At 26.7% G+C, this 21,166-nt stretch overlaps 2 protein-coding genes and 1 long non-coding RNA gene across 3 annotated transcripts; all 3 read right to left on the reverse strand.

Moving 5' to 3' along the window:
* Positions 1 to 146: 146 nt before the first annotated feature.
* Positions 147 to 1,327, reverse strand: LOC105843432 (putative transferase CAF17 homolog, mitochondrial). Its single transcript, XM_065818777.1, has one exon. The coding sequence runs from the start codon at positions 1,175 to 1,177 to the stop codon at positions 272 to 274; it is 906 nt and encodes a 301-aa protein (XP_065674849.1). The 5' UTR covers positions 1,178 to 1,327; the 3' UTR covers positions 147 to 271.
* Positions 1,328 to 2,769: 1,442 nt separating this feature from the next.
* Positions 2,770 to 4,839, reverse strand: LOC100206693 (ATP-dependent DNA helicase DDX31). Its single transcript, XM_065820349.1, has one exon. The coding sequence runs from the start codon at positions 4,768 to 4,770 to the stop codon at positions 2,809 to 2,811; it is 1,962 nt and encodes a 653-aa protein (XP_065676421.1). The 5' UTR covers positions 4,771 to 4,839; the 3' UTR covers positions 2,770 to 2,808.
* Positions 4,840 to 8,490: 3,651 nt separating this feature from the next.
* Positions 8,491 to 19,382, reverse strand: LOC136091502 (uncharacterized). The gene is made up of 4 exons (XR_010644033.1): positions 19,243 to 19,382; positions 9,146 to 9,267; positions 8,896 to 8,988; positions 8,491 to 8,630 (listed from the first exon to the last, which is right to left on the reverse strand). It is a non-coding gene; the product is annotated as an uncharacterized LOC136091502 (long non-coding RNA).
* Between the last annotated feature and the right edge of the window lie 1,784 nt (positions 19,383 to 21,166).

Consider the following 21,166-nt stretch of genomic DNA (forward strand, 5'->3'; position numbering starts at 1 on the left):
AGAGAGGGTTATAACCACAATTAAATAGCCTCCTTATCTGTAGTGGCCCTCTCAGTCTTGGGGAGGCAATTTTACATTTAAAAAAAAAAAGAAATTGTTATAGGTTTATTTACTTTTATACTTAATATAAAATTGCCGACTAAAAGTAACATCAAACAACAAAGAATTTATTACCAAAAAAAATGATGTATGACAAAAAATGATGCATTACAAAAAAAATATATCACTATTTAAATAATTTTTAATTTACTTCACATATTGACACTATACACTATTTATAAGTCAAATTATCTGGCCACCAATCAGGTTTAAATGCTTTAACAGAAACATCTGAATCCTTAATGTGAAGTTTGTTTTTATCATCAAATATTTCTTTAAGTCTCAATAAACCAATCGCATTTTTTCCTGATATACCTAACAGTTTTCCAACCTGAAAATCTCCGTCTATGCAAACAGTATTACCATTTAATAAACAATGTTCTCTTGACAACAATAATGGAACCACTCGCTTCCGTATAACACCTGTATGGTGTGCTCGTGCAACAAGCTCCTGACCAATATAACAACCTTTTGTGAAGCTAACACCATTAAGAAGAGCTAAGTTATGTTCTAATGGAATACCATTAATAACTTCCACTCCCTCTGATATTCCTAATTGATAGCGAAGATTTGTATAGCAAGATATATCATCAAACTCATTTTCAACTATTTTTTTTGTAGACAAATTGCGATAACCAAGTTTTGGTAGGCGTGGATCTACAACAAAATCATCAAACGTATCAGAACTGAATGAAACATAAACATTTAAATCATCTCGATTTTCGAAAAAAACTTTTGATCGCAGTTTGTATTGGCTCAGATAAGACACCAACTCATCTTTAAAACATGAATTGCATTCCATTAAATAACCATGCTCATATTTATATAAAAACAAATCATATAATATTCTCCCTTGCACATTTAAAACCATTGAGTAAATGCAATTTACAAGATTATTGTCCAACAAAGACACATCATTAGTAATCATACCTTGTAACAACTTTTTGCAATCTTTCCCATGTACGGATATAACACCATTGCATTTAATGGGAACAATAGTTTTTCCGGTGATAAGATTTCGAGTAAAAATATTTTTAAAATTAGTAGTAATTATTTTATAACAAGTTTTTATTTGCATTCTGTATTTATAAATCTGAAGTATACAATTTTTAAGTATTCATTTTATGAACAGGATTATGAAACCTGGACACACTAGCCATTATAAATTTTATTTCCTAATAAATTCATTAATAAAAATAATTTGTAATAATGTAAAAAAGGAAATGCATAAATTCTTAAGTTTCATATAAATTACAATGCTATATGTTATTTCAGTACTTCCTATTAATATGTCGACAGCGCAGGAAAAAATAGCAAAATCACATTTACAAAGTTTTGAGTAATAAATATTGATTTATAAAAACCTTTATATAAAGCTAAGAAAAAATAAATAAAAACAAATTAGTTTAGACTAACCTTTAAATAAATTAAAAAAACTTTATTATCCTGAATTTTAATTTTCTTCGCTTTATATAAAGACTTGTGTAAATGATCAATATATACTTTTGCTAAACTTTTTAAATGTGACAATGCTATTTTTTCCTATGTGCTCTGTATGATTACAACATTATTTACTACATCTTTAACAGTATTTAATTTTTTAATAGTTATTACTTTATAAACTATTTAAAATTATTTGATTTAAAACATAAAAAACAAAACAAAACAACATTTTATATTTTAAATGACACCTTTGACATCATTCACCTGCAATACATAATGAAAGTAAAAAGATAAATTTTATTTAATAATTCTTTATTATTTTATTACTTTCACCAAGTACTTTACTTACCTCTTCGCTTTTTTTTTTACTTTTTGGCTTTTTGTGTGGTTACTATAACAACTCACATTTTATTAATTATAGTAGCAACAATAATAAAATAATACTTTTATTGTTATTAATATTAACAATTATTAACAACAATATTGCTACTACTAATATTATTAATTTCATTGTTATTATTATTATTTTTTTTTTTTATTATTATCAGTTAATCTGTAATAATTATTGTATTAGTAATTTGATGTTATATTAGAATTTTTTTTAATTAAAAAAAACTTGATATTTTTTAGAAAGCAAAAAAAAAAAAAAAAAAAAAAAAAAAAAAAATTTATATTTAAATAAAAAAAAAAACTTTAATATTTTGATTATAATTTTTGCAATTCAAAATAATGAAAACTCTTTGGTTTAAAACAAAAAAAACCTGCTTGTGTTTAAACTAAAAAAAGCGTTTTGACTAATTAAATTTTGAAAGTTAAAAAAATCTAATAAATTTTTGAAAGTTAAAAAAGTCTAATTTGATTTTTAAATCATGTTTTAAAATTTTAAATACACTTAGTCTAATTTTGATTTTTAAATCATGTTTTAAAATTTTAAATACACTCAGTTTAATTTTGATTTTTAAATGTTTTAAAATTTTAAATACACTCAGTCTAATTTTGATTTTTAAATCATGTTTTAAAATTTTAAAAAAGTGAAAGTTTTGTTAAGTAAGACTCAATTATTTTTTTTTTTTAATTTAAGGAGAAGAAAGTGAATTTAAAAATTTTTAAATTTCAACATTTAATACATTGATTGCAATTTTTTTTTTATTAGTTAATTGTATTTTTTATTTAGACATTTATAAATAAAAAGATTTTTTATTGAGAATTAAAAAAGTCAAAAAATAATTAAACCAGTGATGAACATAAATATTCTTTAAAAAAAATTTATATCCTAATGTTTTTCTTTTTGGATGAATTTTTTTTCTTTAAAGCAGAATTCTCTTTTTTTGTTCTTGGACCAGATATAACTTCATCCTTTAGTTTTAACATTTTTTGTTTTTTTGATTCTTTTAACAACTTGTTTTCTTCATCGTTCTTTTGTTTTCTTTTAATACCTGCAGGTTGCATAGCAACTTGATTTACAAGTTTGTTAGGAGCATCCCTTAAACCAAAACTTTTAGCAATATGTCCTAAATGCAAATTCTTTACATGAAATATTTCTTTAACTGTTGATGGGTAAGATGAGTAGCTTTGAATAAAAGAATTGTAGGCAGAGATAGCAAGTTGTTTAAAATTTTTTGATTTTGTACATTCAAGCTCTATAATGTTCTGCAAATAGGTAACTTTCTCCTCAATCTTGTTTTGTGTTTTACAAGAATACTTCTTGATAATAAAGTCCTTTAAAACATTGAAAAGATCAATTTCATTTAAAATAACTAAAGAATCATTTAAAAACTTTACATAACCAACTTCAGAAGGAAGTAAAAATAACAGAGACTTTCCTTTTTCTCCAATTCTAGCTGTTCGACCAACTCTATGTAAATAATCTTCAAACTGTGTTGGACAAGAATACTGAACAATCCAGTCTACTTTCTTGATGTCTAAACCACGAGCACCAACATCAGTGCAGAAGAGAACTCCAAAACTCGATTCTTTAAACAAATCAAAGTTTTTAAACCTTTGCTCTTGTGTCATATCTCCATGCAGCATATATACATTTTTAAATAACATTTCAGAATGTGTGTCAACTTCTGCTAAAAAAAGTTTAAGAGCTTCATAGTGGAAATGAACAGAATTTTTATTAGAAACAAAAACAATAACTTTCTTTTTCTCTACAAATGCATTATCACAAATAAAACAAAATATTGTTACTAAACGTAGCTTGGCAGGAACTGTAACAAAGTATTGAGTTAAAGAACTAGGAACAACATATTCATGAATAGCGTTAGAATTGAAATCATCTTTTTTACTAGAATCAACAAAAACATGATTACTTAAACTTAATGAAGCTAAATTTTCGATGTCTTTAGATAAAGTGGCAGATAACAAAACAGATTGCCTTTTAAGGCTGTTGTGTTGATCAAGAAAACCTAAAATTTCCTTTATTGTTTTTTCAAAACCCATGCTCAAAAGCTTGTCAGCTTCATCTAAAACAAGATATTTTATTTTTGAGACATTTAAACAAGATGTCTCTTTTAAATGATATTGGAATCTGCCAGGTGTTGCAACAATTATATTAATTCCTTTACGCAATCTGGCTTTTTCTGACTTACATTTTTCTCCACCAATAAGCATTCCAGGAACAATTGAAATGCAACTTTTACAAAGATCTTGCACAATATTGAATGTTTGCAAGGCTAATTCTCTAGTAGGGACAATTATGAGAGCAAAAGGGCCATCTTGTCTCCCTATAGATGGCTTCATTTTAATCATTTTATCAATAATAGGGATAGCATAACAAAATGTTTTTCCTGATCCAGTAGGAGATTTTATCATTGCATCTTTACCATTTAATAGAGGAGGTATTGATATCATCTGAATCTGTGTTAATGAATTAAATTTAAACTGATCTCTTAAATTATTTCTTAGTCTGTCAGAAATTGGAAGATCAGAAACATTTTCTGAACTGAAGACAACCTCCTCCACATTACTAACATTGTTATTTGAAATCACTTGAGGTATATCAGGATTTTTATTAAACAGTGAAGATATAGTAGTAAAATGTGCTGGATCAACATAAGATTGACTTTTAGCCTTAATCAAATTTGAATGAGTCGATTTTACAAAAAAATTTTTCTGTTCATAGCCTTTCTCTTTTTGTATACTTTTCTTTGTTACATATGCTGATTTTTCCTTTGGCGTATATGGTTCCAAATTTAAAAGTAGACTATCACTTTCATTTTCCATTTTTCTTAAATAGATTTTTCAATGTTTTTTTATTTTTAAACTATATATAAAAGAAAAAAATCATTTGCAGTATAAATAGAAGAACATTTTTAAAAACTTACAAATTGTTAATGTTAATAAATATAGAAAATTATCATTATTTCATTTTTTTATAACCAAATTTTTTTTTAAATGCTTTTAAAGACCTAATTTGTAAATTTAAGTAATATATATTTAAGTATAACTTTGTTATATATATATATATATATATATATATATATATATATATATATATATATATATATATATATATATACACATATATGTATATATATGTACACATATGTACACATATATGTATATAATATATATATGTACACATATATGTATATATATGTACACATATATATATATATATATATATATATATATGTACACATATATGTATATATATATGTACACATATATGTATATATATATGTACACATATATGTATATATATATATATGTACACATATATGTATATATATATGTACACATATATGTATATATATATATGTACACATATATGTATATATATATATATATATATACATATATATATATGTGTGTGTGCAAATGCACACACACATATATATATAAACAGCTAAGCAGTCTAAAATAATTTCATTTTTTCGCTTGTTGCCATCTTGTGGAGACTTGCAAGTCTCCACACAAGAGTGTGTAGACTTTTATATTAAAAAGTCACCACAATGTGGTGGCTTTTTAATATAAACATAACGAATATTTATTGGCTTCAGTACACACATCGATTATCTTATAGCCTGCTGCTACAAGGTAAATAATATTCGTTATGTTTATATTAAAAAGTCACCACATTGTGGTGACTTTTTAATATAAAAGTCTACACACTCTTGTGTGGAGACTTGCAAGTCTCCACAAGAGTGCTGGTACATCGACTATGTTATAGCCTACTGCTACAAGGAAGTGCTGCTACATCAACTGAGGGTTTGGCATGGGGCAGCAATCTTTTTTTGTTTATTTTTTCAATTAATATTCCTAATGTTTGAAAAGCTTCCACTGACGAGAGTGCAACAAGCAAAAAAAATTAAATTATTTTAGACCACATAACTGTAGCTTTACCAATATATGTAAGTATGTATATATATATACATATATATATATATATATATATATATATGTATATATATATAATATATATATATATATATATATATGAATATATATATATATATATATATATATATATATATATATATATATATATATATATATATACACTTATATATATATATATATATATATATATATATATATATATATATATATATATATATATATATATATATATATATATATTAGGGTGGTTCTAAAAACAACTTTTTTGAAAAAAATCTGCTCCCACCCTTTAAATGTGTTCTATATAATACAAAAACACTAGGTTTAAAATTTTGTTGAATAAAAAAAATTTTTAGAGGTCCCCCAAAACCCTTTAATATTTAACGGGTCCCTAATATTTAAAAAAAAAAAGTTTCTCGAAAATAGGTCAACCTGGTACTCAAATGAAGCGAAATTATATAAAAATTTCAAAAATAACATTCATTTTGAAATAATGTAGTTATTTTAGGTTTTACTACGTAAAAATCTTGTTTTTTAGCAAAAAATGAAATAAGTGAATTTTTCATGATAATTGTTATAAATAAGTTTAAACTTCAAATTTATTTTTCAAAATGAATATTATTTTTGAAATTTTTATATAATTGCGCTTCATTTGAGTACCAGGTTGACCTATTTTTGAGAAACTTTTTTTTTGAAAATATTAGGGACCCGTTAAATATTAAAGGGTCTTGGGGGACCTCTATAAATATGTTTTTTTCAAAAAAAATTGAAACCTAGTGTTTTCGTATTATATAGAACACATTTAAGGGGTGGGAGCAGATTTTTTTCAAAAAAGTTGTTTTTAGGGCCACCCTAATATATATATATATATATATATATATATATATATATATATATATATATATATATATATATATATATATATATATATATATATATATACACTTATATATATATATATATATATATATATATATATATATATATATATATATATATATATATATATATATAAATATAAAATTTTACATATATATGTAAAGTTTTGCAACAGTTTTTATTAAGGATTTTGTGAAAAACAAAGTATATAGACTAAGCATAATCATTACTCTATAAAATATTATTTTATTATAACAAAATAAATACTGCAACTTTACAATCTTTATTTATTAAAGATATAAAAATAAAAAACGTTAATATTAGTTTTATTACTGCATATAAACATAAGTTGAATAAATAGGTTATATTTTATATTATAAAATATATTATATAGCTATATATGACTATATGTAACGTATATATAAGTATATACATATATTATATAGTTAGCAAATGTGGTTTTTAACAGTAAAAAGGAAAAAAATAAGTAAAATGAAGATAAGGAAAATCAAAAATTATTTAGAAAAAAGACGAATAAAAAAACTGCAACAAATAATGTAAAAACAAGATCAAATAATATAAATAAAAAAATGACTGAGGAAGAATACGAACAGAAAAAAAAAAAAAAACTACTATAAACCAAATACAAAGTTTAAAATACAAAGTTTAAAAATGTTTGAAAATAGAAAATAATAATAAAAAAGAACAATGAATATTACTACCAGCGAAAAAAAAAAGAAAAAGAACAATTTTTTTAACTTTATTTTTTTAAATTATTCTCATACATTGTTCATAATGAAATTTGCATTAATTTTATATTGTCGTGTATTTTTGTAAATTATTTATTATATAATGCAATTTTGTGCTCTGTTTTGCATTGTTTGTTTTTTTGTTGTTGTTGATGTTGTTGTTGTTTTTGTATTCTAGCGTATTGTTTATTGGACATAGTAGTGTATAGTTCATATTGTTACATGCTTTAGTGCATTGTTTGCACCAGTATGCATTTTTTGAGTTTTATGTTGGTTGGACATTTTCAAAAATGTATATATTTTTAAAAATATGTATATGTAGCTATATGTGTATGTATACATAAGTATGAGCGCATGTGTATTTATGTGCAAATTTGTGTGTATCTATGCATGTGGGTAAGTATAGGTGTATATATCTTTATATTTATGTTTGTGTATGCATGTAACAATATTGAACTTTATTATTTTTTTAATGCTTATTTGTTTTTCTTTATTTTATCTTTAATTTTTATCATATTTCTGTTATGTTTTTTGTTATTATTTCTTTTAATTTTAAATATTTGTTGTAATTACAATTATTATTATTTTTAACTTTAATATTATTATTTTTTTTTAATTATTTTCAATTTAAAAGAACTGTTTTATGTCATTGTTAGTAGTTACGTTTTATCAGTCAACTATTTGAAACAAACTTATATGTATATTTAGCTATAGTGTTTAAAAACAAGTGACTTATTATTTTTATTATTATTTTTATTATAATTACTATTACTATTGTAATTGGTGTTGTTTTTTTATTATTCTTCTGTTCTGTCATATCTTTATCTGTAAAAACAGTTGAAATTTTACTCCAGTTTTTTTCTTTAAAAATATCAAGCATAGCACTTAGTGTTACTGAGTCTTCAGCTGCCGTTAGAAATATTGCAGCAATCTAAATTTCACCATGGGAACAACAACAAGCATTATATTAAGTGGCATTCTCATATTGGTAAGTTCGTAAGTGGTATCCATTAGAACTAATTCAGGATATAGACCAAAGAACCGCTTCATTTCAGCATCTTGATAAGAAATTTCATTTATTACTTCTTTTGCATCTGCTTTAAGTTCAAGATCCTGTTGTAAATTAAAAATCATTAATTAATTTACCAATAACGATAAATTCATTCCATTCACTCACTCAACATTATTCACAACATTACTCACTCAACATTATTCACAATATTACTCACTCACTCAACATTATTCATAATATTACTCACTCACTCAACATTACTCACAACATTACTCACTCAAATTTTAGTTAAAAACTTTATAAACTTTATGTTGTTGAAAAAATCTTGTCTGAACGTTTAATTTTTTAATATTTAAATATATTTACCATTACTTTCACTAAAAACTGCTAAAAGAGACTCCATGCCATTGGTACTTTTATACTTAGCTGCTAAATTATCTCTTAAAGTGACGTTTTTACCTGAAAAATACATTTAATATCAGTATACTTGCACTACTATAAAAAAAATGCATTAAACTGAAATTATAGATGTAATATAATAATATACATTGATTTTACAAGATCAAATATAAAACAATTTAAAAATGTTTTTGTCGAACAATTAGCTTTTTAAAACCTGTTTTTTTTTAGTATTTGATCTTTTATTAGCCACTTGTTTCCATGCTTAACATTCTTGAAACATCTTGCCCCTCCACTGTAGTTAGCTTTCTTCTTTTTGGGAGATTTTGTTAAAAAACTCTTAAAAAAATAAAATGTTAAACAACATGATTTCAAACTAAATAATAGTATCCTATAGCTTTACATTGCTTTATAGCAGAATTTATTTTGTTGCAATACAATATTAGTTGTACAGCTATACAAGAATTATATATAAAATTGCAGAAGTTTTATTATTTAAATAAATGATATATATATATATAAATATATAAATATATAAATATATAAATATATAAATATATATATATATATATATATATATATATATATATATATATATATATATATGTATATATATATATATATATACATATTTTCTCAGCGCAGCGGCCTTGTTCGTTAAGGTTTGTGTTTCGGAGTAATAGAGTTGAGAGAGTGTTATAACCACAAGTAGCCTCCTCATTTGCAGTGGTCTTCTCAGCCTTGAGGAGGAGAATTATTAAAAATATATATATATATATATTAATGGCTTTAAAACATATTTTATCCTAAGATAAGGAGTTGATTTAAAGGCATTTTTTTGAATATATAAATTTACAGGAGGACAATGTTACTTTAGATATGATAAGAAAGCTATTTTACTTAAGACTTTTAATAAACGTTTTTGTCGCAAATACCACGCTATTAGTAAACAATTATTGAAAATTGTTTAGAGTATTTTAAACATTTATAAACTATATTTTAGTAAATTTAATTTTAGTAGTTATTGTTTTAAATAATTAGTAATTAAATGTTTAAATACTTTAAACAATTTTTAATCAATATTTACAATACATAATGTATTTACATATATTAAATTGCATAATACTTGTAAAATTAACAAAATAGTTTTACATCTTGTGATAAGCATTTAATAAATGTATTTAATAAGCTATTCGAATAAAAAACATAAGTATTTAATTAACATATTAACCATTATTTTAATTTTAAAATTTTGATTTAAATATTAGCAAATCTATTCATTTAACTTTTATTAAAGGTTAATAATCTAAAAAATTATGTTTAATAAATAAATTACATTTACTATGGGTTATTTTAAACAGATCTTAATAAAACTTTTATTAAGCTATTGTAATCGCTATTTTTATTATTTTAAAAGTCAAAAGAAACAAAGCTTTCTGAAAAAGTTTGCGCTTTGTTTTTTCGTTTTTCTCACAAAAACTAAAATAGCAAGCTAAAGATCAAAAGTTCATTTAAGTTAATTCAAAAAATAAATTTGCGCAATAGTTATAAGGACTGAAATTTTTTAACTTTTGTTCATTTATGATCATAAGCAATTTACTCTTAACTGCCAAAAAACAAAAGTTAACTTTACTCTGAATGGATTTTAAAATCGCTCTGTTTTTCGAAAAAGCAAATTTTTTTACATTCCATTGTTATAAAATTTTGCAACAAGTTTTTAAAATTAAGTTTCGTAACGACATTCATTTTTTTAAAACTAACGTACAGTTAGTAACCAAAGAACAGTAACTACATAAAAAAGCAATTTCTTTTTAATTCCTTTTATTGTCCTGAAGAAAAAATGAGGTAGCTAAAATAAACTGAAAATTATTTTAATGCTACTACATTTAAAACGGAAATTCTGTTTTCTATTTTTCATAAAAAAGCAAAATATAAATTAAAAAATAATAATTTTTGGGTGCTTTTTTTTGGGCGCCCATACCGCTTCAGCAGTACTAAAACAGGTCTGGGTTCAATCCCGTGTGTGTATATATATACACACTCTCGCCCACACTCCCCTAAAATGGTTAAAGGGAGCAATTTATGTCTCTCGCAAAAATATAGATTTTTTCTCAAAAGTGTAATTATCATTGTAACTAAAATGAAAAACACAAAATCATCTAAAAAAAAATTAATTGCATAATAAACTGCAATCCTTTCTAAAAGGCATAGTTGTTGCAATTTTTCAATTCCAGTTGAACTTTATCATATTGTCTGCTTAATCGTACCCTTGTTAAGTCGAACCATTAGCTAACTCGTATAGTTTTTTAGTGTCCATTTGACAAAAAAAATTGCTTAACTAGAACTTTTACTTTGAACCGCATAAAGGTGTAATAAAATATCAAAACTTCAATAAAAATTCCAAACTTAAATGTTAAAAATTAAATATCTAGCATAATATTTATAAATATCTAACGTAATATTTATAAATATCTTATTAATAAATATCTAGCGTAAAACGTTTATCAAACTTAAAGTTCACTTAAAGCTTCGATTTTGTACAGAATCAATCACATTCTATTAATTAATGACTATTATATTTAAAATCAAAACGTTGGAACATCAAAACGTTGGGACATCAAATATTTTTTTGTCAAATACATGTTAATAAACTAATTATTTTCTCTGGTATCTTCGAATCAGTTAAACTTATATTAAAGTCTATTAATTAAAAAAAGTTAAAGCTAAATGATAAAAATTAAAAAAAAAAGTTATGTATAAAAGTTATGTATAAAAAGTTATGTAACAATATGTATAATAAATATATTTGTTATATTTTTTAAATATATTGTTACTTTGAAAATATATTAAATATATTGTTAATTAAAACTTTTAAAAGCGTGCTCATAATCAACAAAAGAAAAAATGTTACATCACTAGTTTCACAAACGCATTTCTCAAAATATATGCCAGTATATAAGTTATTTATATATTATATTTGTATAAGTATATATATACTAACACTAATATATATTACATTAGTGTAAGTCTATTACATATTTATTAGTTATATAATCAAGTATATAAAATATTATCCACTTGATAATAACTAAATGGTGCATTCAGTTTAAATTAGAAAGCAACTTTTTGTTTTGTACAAACAATGAATGAAAAGTTAGGTCATTACTGCTTACTAGTGGTCAACAATACCGCTCCAGTCAGTTGGATACCATTACCAGATACCGGTATCTGGTATCTGCTACCGGTATCCAGTCTTTAAAATATTTAATATAGTTTTTTAATTTTTTTTCATTGTAATTGTAAATTTCAAAAAAAAATTAAACCAAAACAAAATCAAATATATTTAAAATAACAAGAACAAAGTGGCATACACAATCAACAGACAATAAACATTGAAAATATTATCTTAGTTAAGACTTAAATACTAATATAAACTTAAACTATAAATGTTTAATGTAGTTTTTCTAGTTTTTTTCATTGCAATTTCAAATTTATAAAAAAATTTGAACTAAAGCAAAATCAAATGCATTAAAAATAGCAAGAAAAAGTGGCATAGACATTTAACATGCAATAAATATTAAAATTATTATCTTAAACCAGACAATAGATATTAAAAATACCTTAAATTATGAATATTTTTGCCAATCATATATAAAAGAATGTACTAAATAATAAAAGAAATATAATCCATGTCATCTTTCTTATCCAGAAGTGATGCATTAATGTAAATTAAAGCCAACTTTTCAACTGTTTCATCTGACAAAGCTATTTCTTATCTTGCTGTGAATAAACGAGAAAACATTCCATACACATTCACTGGCAGCAAAGGATGTTGGCACAAAATAATGTCTTCTTGCTACTTCAAACAATTTTGGAAACTCTGACTTTCCAAATGCGCCCCATTAATGAAGAGGTGACATTTCAAAAAATTCTTGTTGTTCACAGAGAGGAAAAATGTAATTTAATAATTCAACTTTTGCCTGTTGAACATCATCTTGATTTCTGAAGAACTTCTGAAAGTAGATTTTCAATTGCCTCTGTGTGGCAAGCTTGTCAGTCCCAATCATACAATTTCTAACAGTGTTATTTGGTGACAGAAGATATGCAAATCCCATTGATTCAGTGTGAACAAATACCCAACGCTCATCAACTATATGCAATAATTCCAATTTATGTGTTTTATGATCAGCAAATTGCAAGTGAAGCTCTAAAAATTTTGTGTAGACATCAGCTAGATTTCCATTATCGCGCTCAAGGACATCAATAATACTTGAAGGAAATTTAAGAACTGATTCAACATCCTTCAAATCTCTCCAAAACTGTGCACTGCGTACACATTTCAAGAAATTCTTCAATTTGATCTTTAGAGTAACAGTTTTGATTATTTCATCATCATCAAGCTCCATAATAACCATTTTAGCAGCAGATAAATTGATAAGTGCATTATATTGTGTGTACCATCTTGTATCAACAGGTTGAATCAACCCCTTTGAGACTGTGTGATGTTCTGATTTGGTTAAATGTTGCCAAGACAAATTGGTGGTGCCTAATAAAATTGATCATATCAACAGTTTTTGACAAAATGTTACAGAAGGGCTCCAATTTATAGACATCACGTATTAGTAAATTAAATACATGTGCATCACACCCATTTGCATATATATACGGATACTAATCTTTAATTATCTGCCAAGCTTTCCATATATTTCTAGCATTATCAGTAATTACTGAAACACATTTTCTGGGTTCCAGTTCACTAAAAATTTTAATTATTGATTCAGCCACTTCTTCTCCAGTTTGGTTTACTGATGTTTCAACAGATTTTTAAAAAAAATGGCTTACTGTTCGAAATACAGAGCACAAAGTTACCAACCATCAGTAATAATAGAATAGCATACAGCTGTATTAACCGTCTCTTTTCCCAATTCAACATACTCATAATATGCCTTGTCCAATAAAGTGGTAGAAATTTGTTTTGCTGATGCTGCATGTTTGCCATGTGCAGGACTGACAGAGGAAATAAATGTTTTGAATGCATTTGAATCAATTACTCTGAAAGGAATTGCTGTTTGGTATACAAAATCAGCAAGTTTGCGATTATAATCATCAACTTGCCCTGGGGTAACAGATTCAGTAAAACTTTTAATACTAATTTGAGAAGTATTGCGATGCATCTGGTGGGATTTGAATGAATTTGTGTCACAAATAATTCTTTTTGAAACTTGAGAGACAGAGTCAGCGGGATTCAGAGAGCCTGTGGAGACTGTGAATTTTTAAATCTTGTGAGAGGCAAGGATTTATTGATTCACCTAATGGAGACACTCTGCACAAAGAATCCCTTGACTCGCTTTCAGGGGCACGCTTTGAGTTAGCCTTGGCCCATAAGTTCTTCTCAGCTGCTAGGATTTTAAAGCAAGACCTTATGACTTGTAACCTTAGCACTTGACCATGCAACTGAAACCCCACAGGAAACACATGCGTGTTTCAAGGTTTTGTTTTTGCCTTTCAGATAGTCAGAAATTTAAAAGTTTTCAGGTGTCGAAGCTATATATCTGGAAAAAAATTAAATAGGAGGCTTAAAAATTACATTAATTTCATTAATAATATAAAATGTTAAGCCATAAATTATGGCTGTATGTATGTATTATGGGTCATAAATTATGGGCCATAATACATACATAGTCTTTTAGTAATTAATAATTATCATATACATATTAATATACTAATAATTACTAAAAGATGTATTAAATAATATTTTTAAATGAGTATGTACATTTAAGACTTAAGTGTAACAGCTTGGGAGATTAGTAGTAGCATGCTTACAAAAATGTCTTGTGTCCTAATGGGTAAAAAGCATTTTGCTTTAATGTTATTCTTATCTTTTTACTAATGAAAAAAATGGTATCCAAATGTGGTATCTTGGAAAAATGGATACCACATCAAGATACCACAACCATGGATACTGGTATGCGGTAACCGTCTACTTTTTTCAAAACATTTTGTCCCTCTCAGCGTAGTTAAGGAGAGATCCGAACGATTTGCATTTCTCAAAAACAAAAATTTATGTTTATAAACTTTAATTTTTTGTGTTTTCCGCTTATTTTCGACTTATATATTTTTAAAAAGTAGAATTTAAGCTTTTCATATGAAATTTATTATTTTTTTCATAAATCTTTTTTCAACCAAAGTATCAACCAAAACAAAACTACCACTAAAATATATAAAACGCATCAGGGCAGCGTCATAAAAACAGTTGAAACAAATGTTTTAAGTAATTACATTCCAAATATGTCTCTTTTATTTGAAAGTAAAAATTTTCCGTGTTTACGGCATTAAAATATTCAATAAAAACCTAAAAAGCACATATTTTATTTTTCTGTAAATAGTAAAAACCTTAAAATCGAAGTTTTCACATAAGTTTTCACTCATAGCAATTTACTTCCTTAATCTCTTAAATGTGGTTTGAATAAATTACCAAAAAGAAACATTTCAGCTTTTATATAACTGCTGCCCCATAGTATTAAGTTAAAACTTGAAACTCATAGATAATAAAATCACTGCATATTGGTAAACAAAATAATACGAGATTCGAGATTTAAAAAAAAAATAAGCCAATCAGAAAGCACACAAAATAAGACAACATTTTTTGAAAATGTAAGGGCCTACCGCTACATTTTTTTCTGGATCTCTCCTTAACTAAGCTGAGCAGTGAGAATAGAAAATTTGAATTAAAAAAAATTAGAACTTGATTAAATTTAAAAAAATCAAAAGTTTTTACAAAATCCACAAGACTTTGTAAAAATGTACGATTCTTTTGCTTTATTGTTTTTAATTTTTCACGCATCTTTTGTAAATAAAAGAAATATATTAATTCTTTTTATTTTTATTTTAAACTATTATTTATTCTAAATTAAATTAAAAATATTTCTCTTGTTTAGAATGTCCGCAATCAAGCATGTTAATTAAACTCCAAAAGGAAACAAAGTTATGTAGTCAGTTTTTAGCAAATAACGATATTTCATTGTATTTATTTAATATCAAAGCTGTAATAACAAATTTTTTTCAGTAGATAGACAAATGTGTTAACTAAAAAACCATAGCTTTTTTTTCTGATTTCCCAGACTTCACATGAAAAAAATTCAAACAAAAAATCGTCCACCCTTTTCCTTTTACGCTTTTGAGTTACCCCCTCACCATACTTGCGTACATAATTTATGGATGGCTCCATGGCAACCGATTTTTAACTCTGAATATCGCTCTCTAAGACTTGATGCCAAGCACAATCGCACTCATTGACAACGTGTTTCATTATTATGATCGCAAAACATCGCGCTGGGCGATTTTATTCATTACATCCACTAATATATATATATATATATATATATATATATATATATATATATATATATATATATATATATATATATATATACCTATGTATATATACATATGTGTGTATAAATATATTTTTTTTTTGCCGTTAAATAATATATACAGTTTCGAAGCACATAAATGAATAAAAAAAAAATATTATATATACATATATATAAATATATATTTATATATAAATAAATATATAAATATATATTTATATATATATAAATATATATTTATATATAAATAAATATATATACATATATATATATATATATATATATAGAAAATCTTAAGAAAATCTATGTTCATCTCTAAAAGGCTAAAAATGTAACATGAATCTGCAATAACCAAATCTCTAAGTCTTGTTGTGGCAGTGATTTCAGTCGAAAACTTGGGTTTTTCGAAACCAGTTCCGTAGCGATCATGCAGCAGAGCCATTCCATCACTAGGCCTTGCTGTCAGAAGCTTCTTGGCTAGGTACTGCAATTCAGGCTTTGAAACAATGTTACTGAATAGAGCAAAGAGCACCATTTCAGAACATAGGCACCATAGTTGACGCTTCAGTGCTTTTAAAGCGCTTTCAGATATTTTAGAACTCACTTGTGTGTACTTCAGAAGGTTATGGTAAAGACAGAGATCATGCCATGGGGCGCCAACTGTAGATCTACATGTTGTCCATCAGGCACTGTATATCAGACAAACAAAGGTGAAAAAGCTGCATAACTTTGGCTGCTGTGCGGCAGTGATAATTGTTCCTGCTGGCAACAAACAGATCTGTTCCTCAAGAATTACCATTTTGATGGAGTACAATATTTTGGACATCCATCGTGCTTTGTGGACTGTACCCGGTCGATGAAAGTGAAACTGTCTGTTTTCTGGATCAAGGTGCAGCAAACATACTTCACTGAATTCTTTATAGTCTTCTCGCTGATGCTCTATGAGCAATTCAGCAGCTGCTTCTGCACTTTCCTTCCACATAGTAATCTGAGAAACAATTTGTGAATCATTCGAGAAGGGTCGAGGATCGAATGGACCGAGTGTCTTGTCGCTTTCATGAGGAACTGTGTCAAAATGCTTTTTTTAAATGTGCTAAATACAGTAACTTCTGGTGATTTTGATGCTTCAATGTGCAAGTCGTTAAAAACGTGTGTTAAAATAACTTTTACAATGTGATGATGGCATGCAGACCAGAGCAATGCACAGCCAATTCTTTGCTGTTGGGTCACACATGCAGCACTGACTTGTCCGGTATTGCTGGTCGTAGTATCAAATGTTATGTTTACTATTTACTCTGCAAAGTTCCATGACTGCAACAACTGCATTGTAGCATTAGTGATGATGTCTCCAGATTGTTGATCTGTTCCTGGTTAATAAGCAGGTACACTAAGAATTTTGACATTGGTGTTGTCGCCAACAGCGACCACAAGTCTATCCTGTAAGTCATGTGTTGCCTGGCTCTTCATCAGTTTAGAATCCCAGTGCAGGGAAGCATACTTTGAAGTTCGGAAGTCATGGAACCTTTGACTTCCGAACTTCAGAAGCTATTTCTTCATTCGTTATATGTCTGGAACTGTCTGCTGTGGCATATGATACAGCAATTTTGATAGCATCGCCTCCTGATTCTTCAATAGTGGCCTCAGTGAGCACAGACTGTTGTGCAGAAGAAATTTTCCTTCTTGTTGCCAAAACCACAATTCTTGGAGATTTGAGAATGTTATAAGGTATATGAGCTGCCATTACAGTGCGAGTGGTTCAATGGTGCGTTTTTACCAGTTTTTTTCAGAAGTCTTGAAACGACTATCGATATCACGTTTACTTTCATCACTACTTTCCTCGCTGCTGTTGCTAGAGAGCACTACTGTACAAATAACAGATAATGTAGCAGTAGCTGCTTCTTCTGCTCTTAGCCTCCTTTCTTCTTGCTTATGCAGTCATGCCTTCGTGTGCTGTAATTGAAATGCCAATTTTTTGTCATGGGAGCCAAATGATGATGTGTAGTCGGTCTTCATGGACTCTAAAAACTTTACGTCTTCATCATTCTTCATGACTTTTCCAGCATCTTTTACCCACAGTGGAAATGTCAAACTGAGTTTTTCTGACATTTGTTCAAGCTTGGCAATGATTGCTGACAATGATAAGCGATGATCTAGAGGAATTTCACAAAGTTTTGCATTCTTTTTAGACAGTGCAATGATTTTTTCACAGGCCTTCTTTTCTGTTATTATTGAATTATTTGCTTTCTTGAAGAGAAGAATGACCTGCTTCAACACAATTTTTGCAGTCACATTTTGATCGCTTTATAGACAGGCCAGCTTGTTGATGAGACATGTAGCATTGCAGCACTTGTTCACTTGTAGGTAATCTACAACCAGTTATCTCCGATCTGCTTCTGCAATACTGCCTCAGCATTCACAACAGATTGTGGTACAGTGCTATTGGTACAGTGGTTGCTAACTCGTGACAACACAAATAGTGTTTAAAACATTTACAGTAAGTAAGAAGATATGAATTATAAAACTCTTCATTCATGCTAAGTTAAACATACAAATTTGCAATAATATGGTAATAATGCCGTAAAATGCTATATTTTGTGTTTCATGTGGACACATTAGGAATAATTATATTTTTATAGTACTTCACACAGTAACACCAAAGGAACATGTTTATTATAGGGCCATTAAGAATTTAACCCATGAGGGGGTTGGATGCACCCTAATGTATATGAATATAAAAAAAAAAATTATGAAGTAATAAATCTAACCAAATAACTGCCAATATTTTATTAAAGAAGGGTAAATGATAGAGCTAACTGAAACAGTAAAATAAATATCCTTAAATAATAGAAACTACTGCTATAAGTTGTCCACCAATGTAATTTTTTTGAACTTTAAAGACTATTAGTTATCAATTATGTTATTAGCTTGCGTATATATTTACCTTTGATTTGGTCGTTTTCCAGGTGATTTACTAATGAAATTTTTTACACCATGGTAACATGCATAATGTATCGTAAAAAACTTCAAACTTTCTTTAATAAATCTCTTGATCCCTCTTTTCCTGGCTGATTCAATTGTTGTACTTTCTCTTTTGTAAAGAGAAACACATAATTCAATTTCATAGGATGAAATCTTTTCTTCTTGTTCTTGAATTAAAACAGTTGCCTACTTAAAATGGCATTTTATACCAATGATTTAGAACTCTGGCAATTGCTTCCGATGCGTCCAAAACTTTAGCCGTCTCAATAAGAAAATTTGTTATTAGTACTACAAGTATTCGTAGTCACTGCGAAAGATCTATATTATAGGTATTTACTTAAGATTTACTATTTGTAAATATCCTTGGAATTATTTTTCAGAATATATATGATTGAATATATACGATTGATTATATATAAAATATATATTATAAATTATAAAATATACTAAGATATAGCTATATAATATATTTGTTATCTGATTTAGTTCAACTATTTAATATATATTTATATACTGTGTTCAGTATTTTGAATCAATCAATTAATAAAAAATTTAATGCTACAAATAAATACTAAAACAATATCATAATCAATAAGTTACAATGAAATAATTTTATTAAATTACAACAGTCAAACTGGATTTGTATGTGTTGAAACAAAAAATAATTACCTTTTTGGACATAAGTACCTGACAAATGGGGTGAAGGGACATATAAAGAGCAGAGTGTATTTACACCAAATGACTTAAATAAGTGGTCATGAGGCTTAATAAGTTAGGGCTATGACAACTTGTCTTACACTTAAAGGATATTATTTTTATGTTTGCGGTTGTGAAGGATACCGTTGATTTTTATGACACGCGCGTAATGCTTGAAGACGCAGCCAGTGAAAACCAGCCAAAGAAAACTCGTGGTGATATTTTACTGAAATATTTATATACTGAGGATCAAAGAACAATAACTAATGAGAAAAAAGATACTGCAAACAGTTTCAATAACTTTTTTATAAGCGAGGGTAAAAACCTAGCAAATAAAATAACACCAGGAAAAAAATTTTTCAATCATATTTAAATGAAGTGGGCTTTGTAATGGATGAGCTTGAGGTATCGTCTGATGAACTTCGGTTTGCTTTTTATATGATGAAACCAAACAAATGCGCAGGTCTTGATGGTATAAGCCCTAGGGTTGTTAAAGAAGTTTTTGGTATTACTGAATACTCTTTACTTATTATTTTAATCTTTTATTTAAAAATGGAGTTTTTCCTTACCTTTTGAAACTAGCTAGAGTGGTTCCAATATTTAAAGATGGTGATATCTCAAAGTTATCTAATTAAAGACCTATTTCAATACTCCCATGTTTTTCTAAAATTCTAGAGCGAATAATGCATAATGGGCTTTACAACTATCTCACAACTGACAAAGTTCTAAATAATAATCAGTACGGATTAAGAAAAAGACACTCAACAGAACATGCAGTAATTAAGTTTGTTAAAGAAATATTAAATGGGTTTGAAAACAACCAATACACTCTTGGAGTGTTTATTGACCTCTCAAAGGCCTTGATATTGTGGACCATGATATTCTTCTTTACAAACTTAAAAGTTATGGAGTCAAAAATAATAATTTTAAATGATTTTGTTTCTATCTTAAAAATCGCAAACAATGTGTTTCTTATGATAAAACCTACACTAAATTTGAAAACATTACCTGCGGAGTTCCACAGAAATTAATTCTAGGCCCTTTATTGTTTATTATTTATATCAACAACATTTATTTACTATCTAGTATACTAAAAATAGTAAACTTCAATCTTTTTGCTGACGACACTCAAGTTTTTTATACTCACTCTAATATTAAGACAATCTCTACTACTATGAATCATTAACTCA

This window comes from Hydra vulgaris, chromosome 15 (genome assembly GCF_038396675.1).
Source record: "Hydra vulgaris chromosome 15, alternate assembly HydraT2T_AEP".
Classification (NCBI taxonomy): Eukaryota; Metazoa; Cnidaria; class Hydrozoa; order Anthoathecata; family Hydridae; genus Hydra; species Hydra vulgaris.

Excerpts from the sequence above, each read along its gene's own strand:
- LOC105843432 (XM_065818777.1), bottom strand. The coding sequence starts at position 1,177 with ATGCAAATAAAAACTTGTTATAAAATAATTACTACTAATTTTAAAAAT.
- LOC100206693 (XM_065820349.1), bottom strand. The coding sequence starts at position 4,770 with ATGGAAAATGAAAGTGATAGTCTACTTTTAAATTTGGAACCATATACG.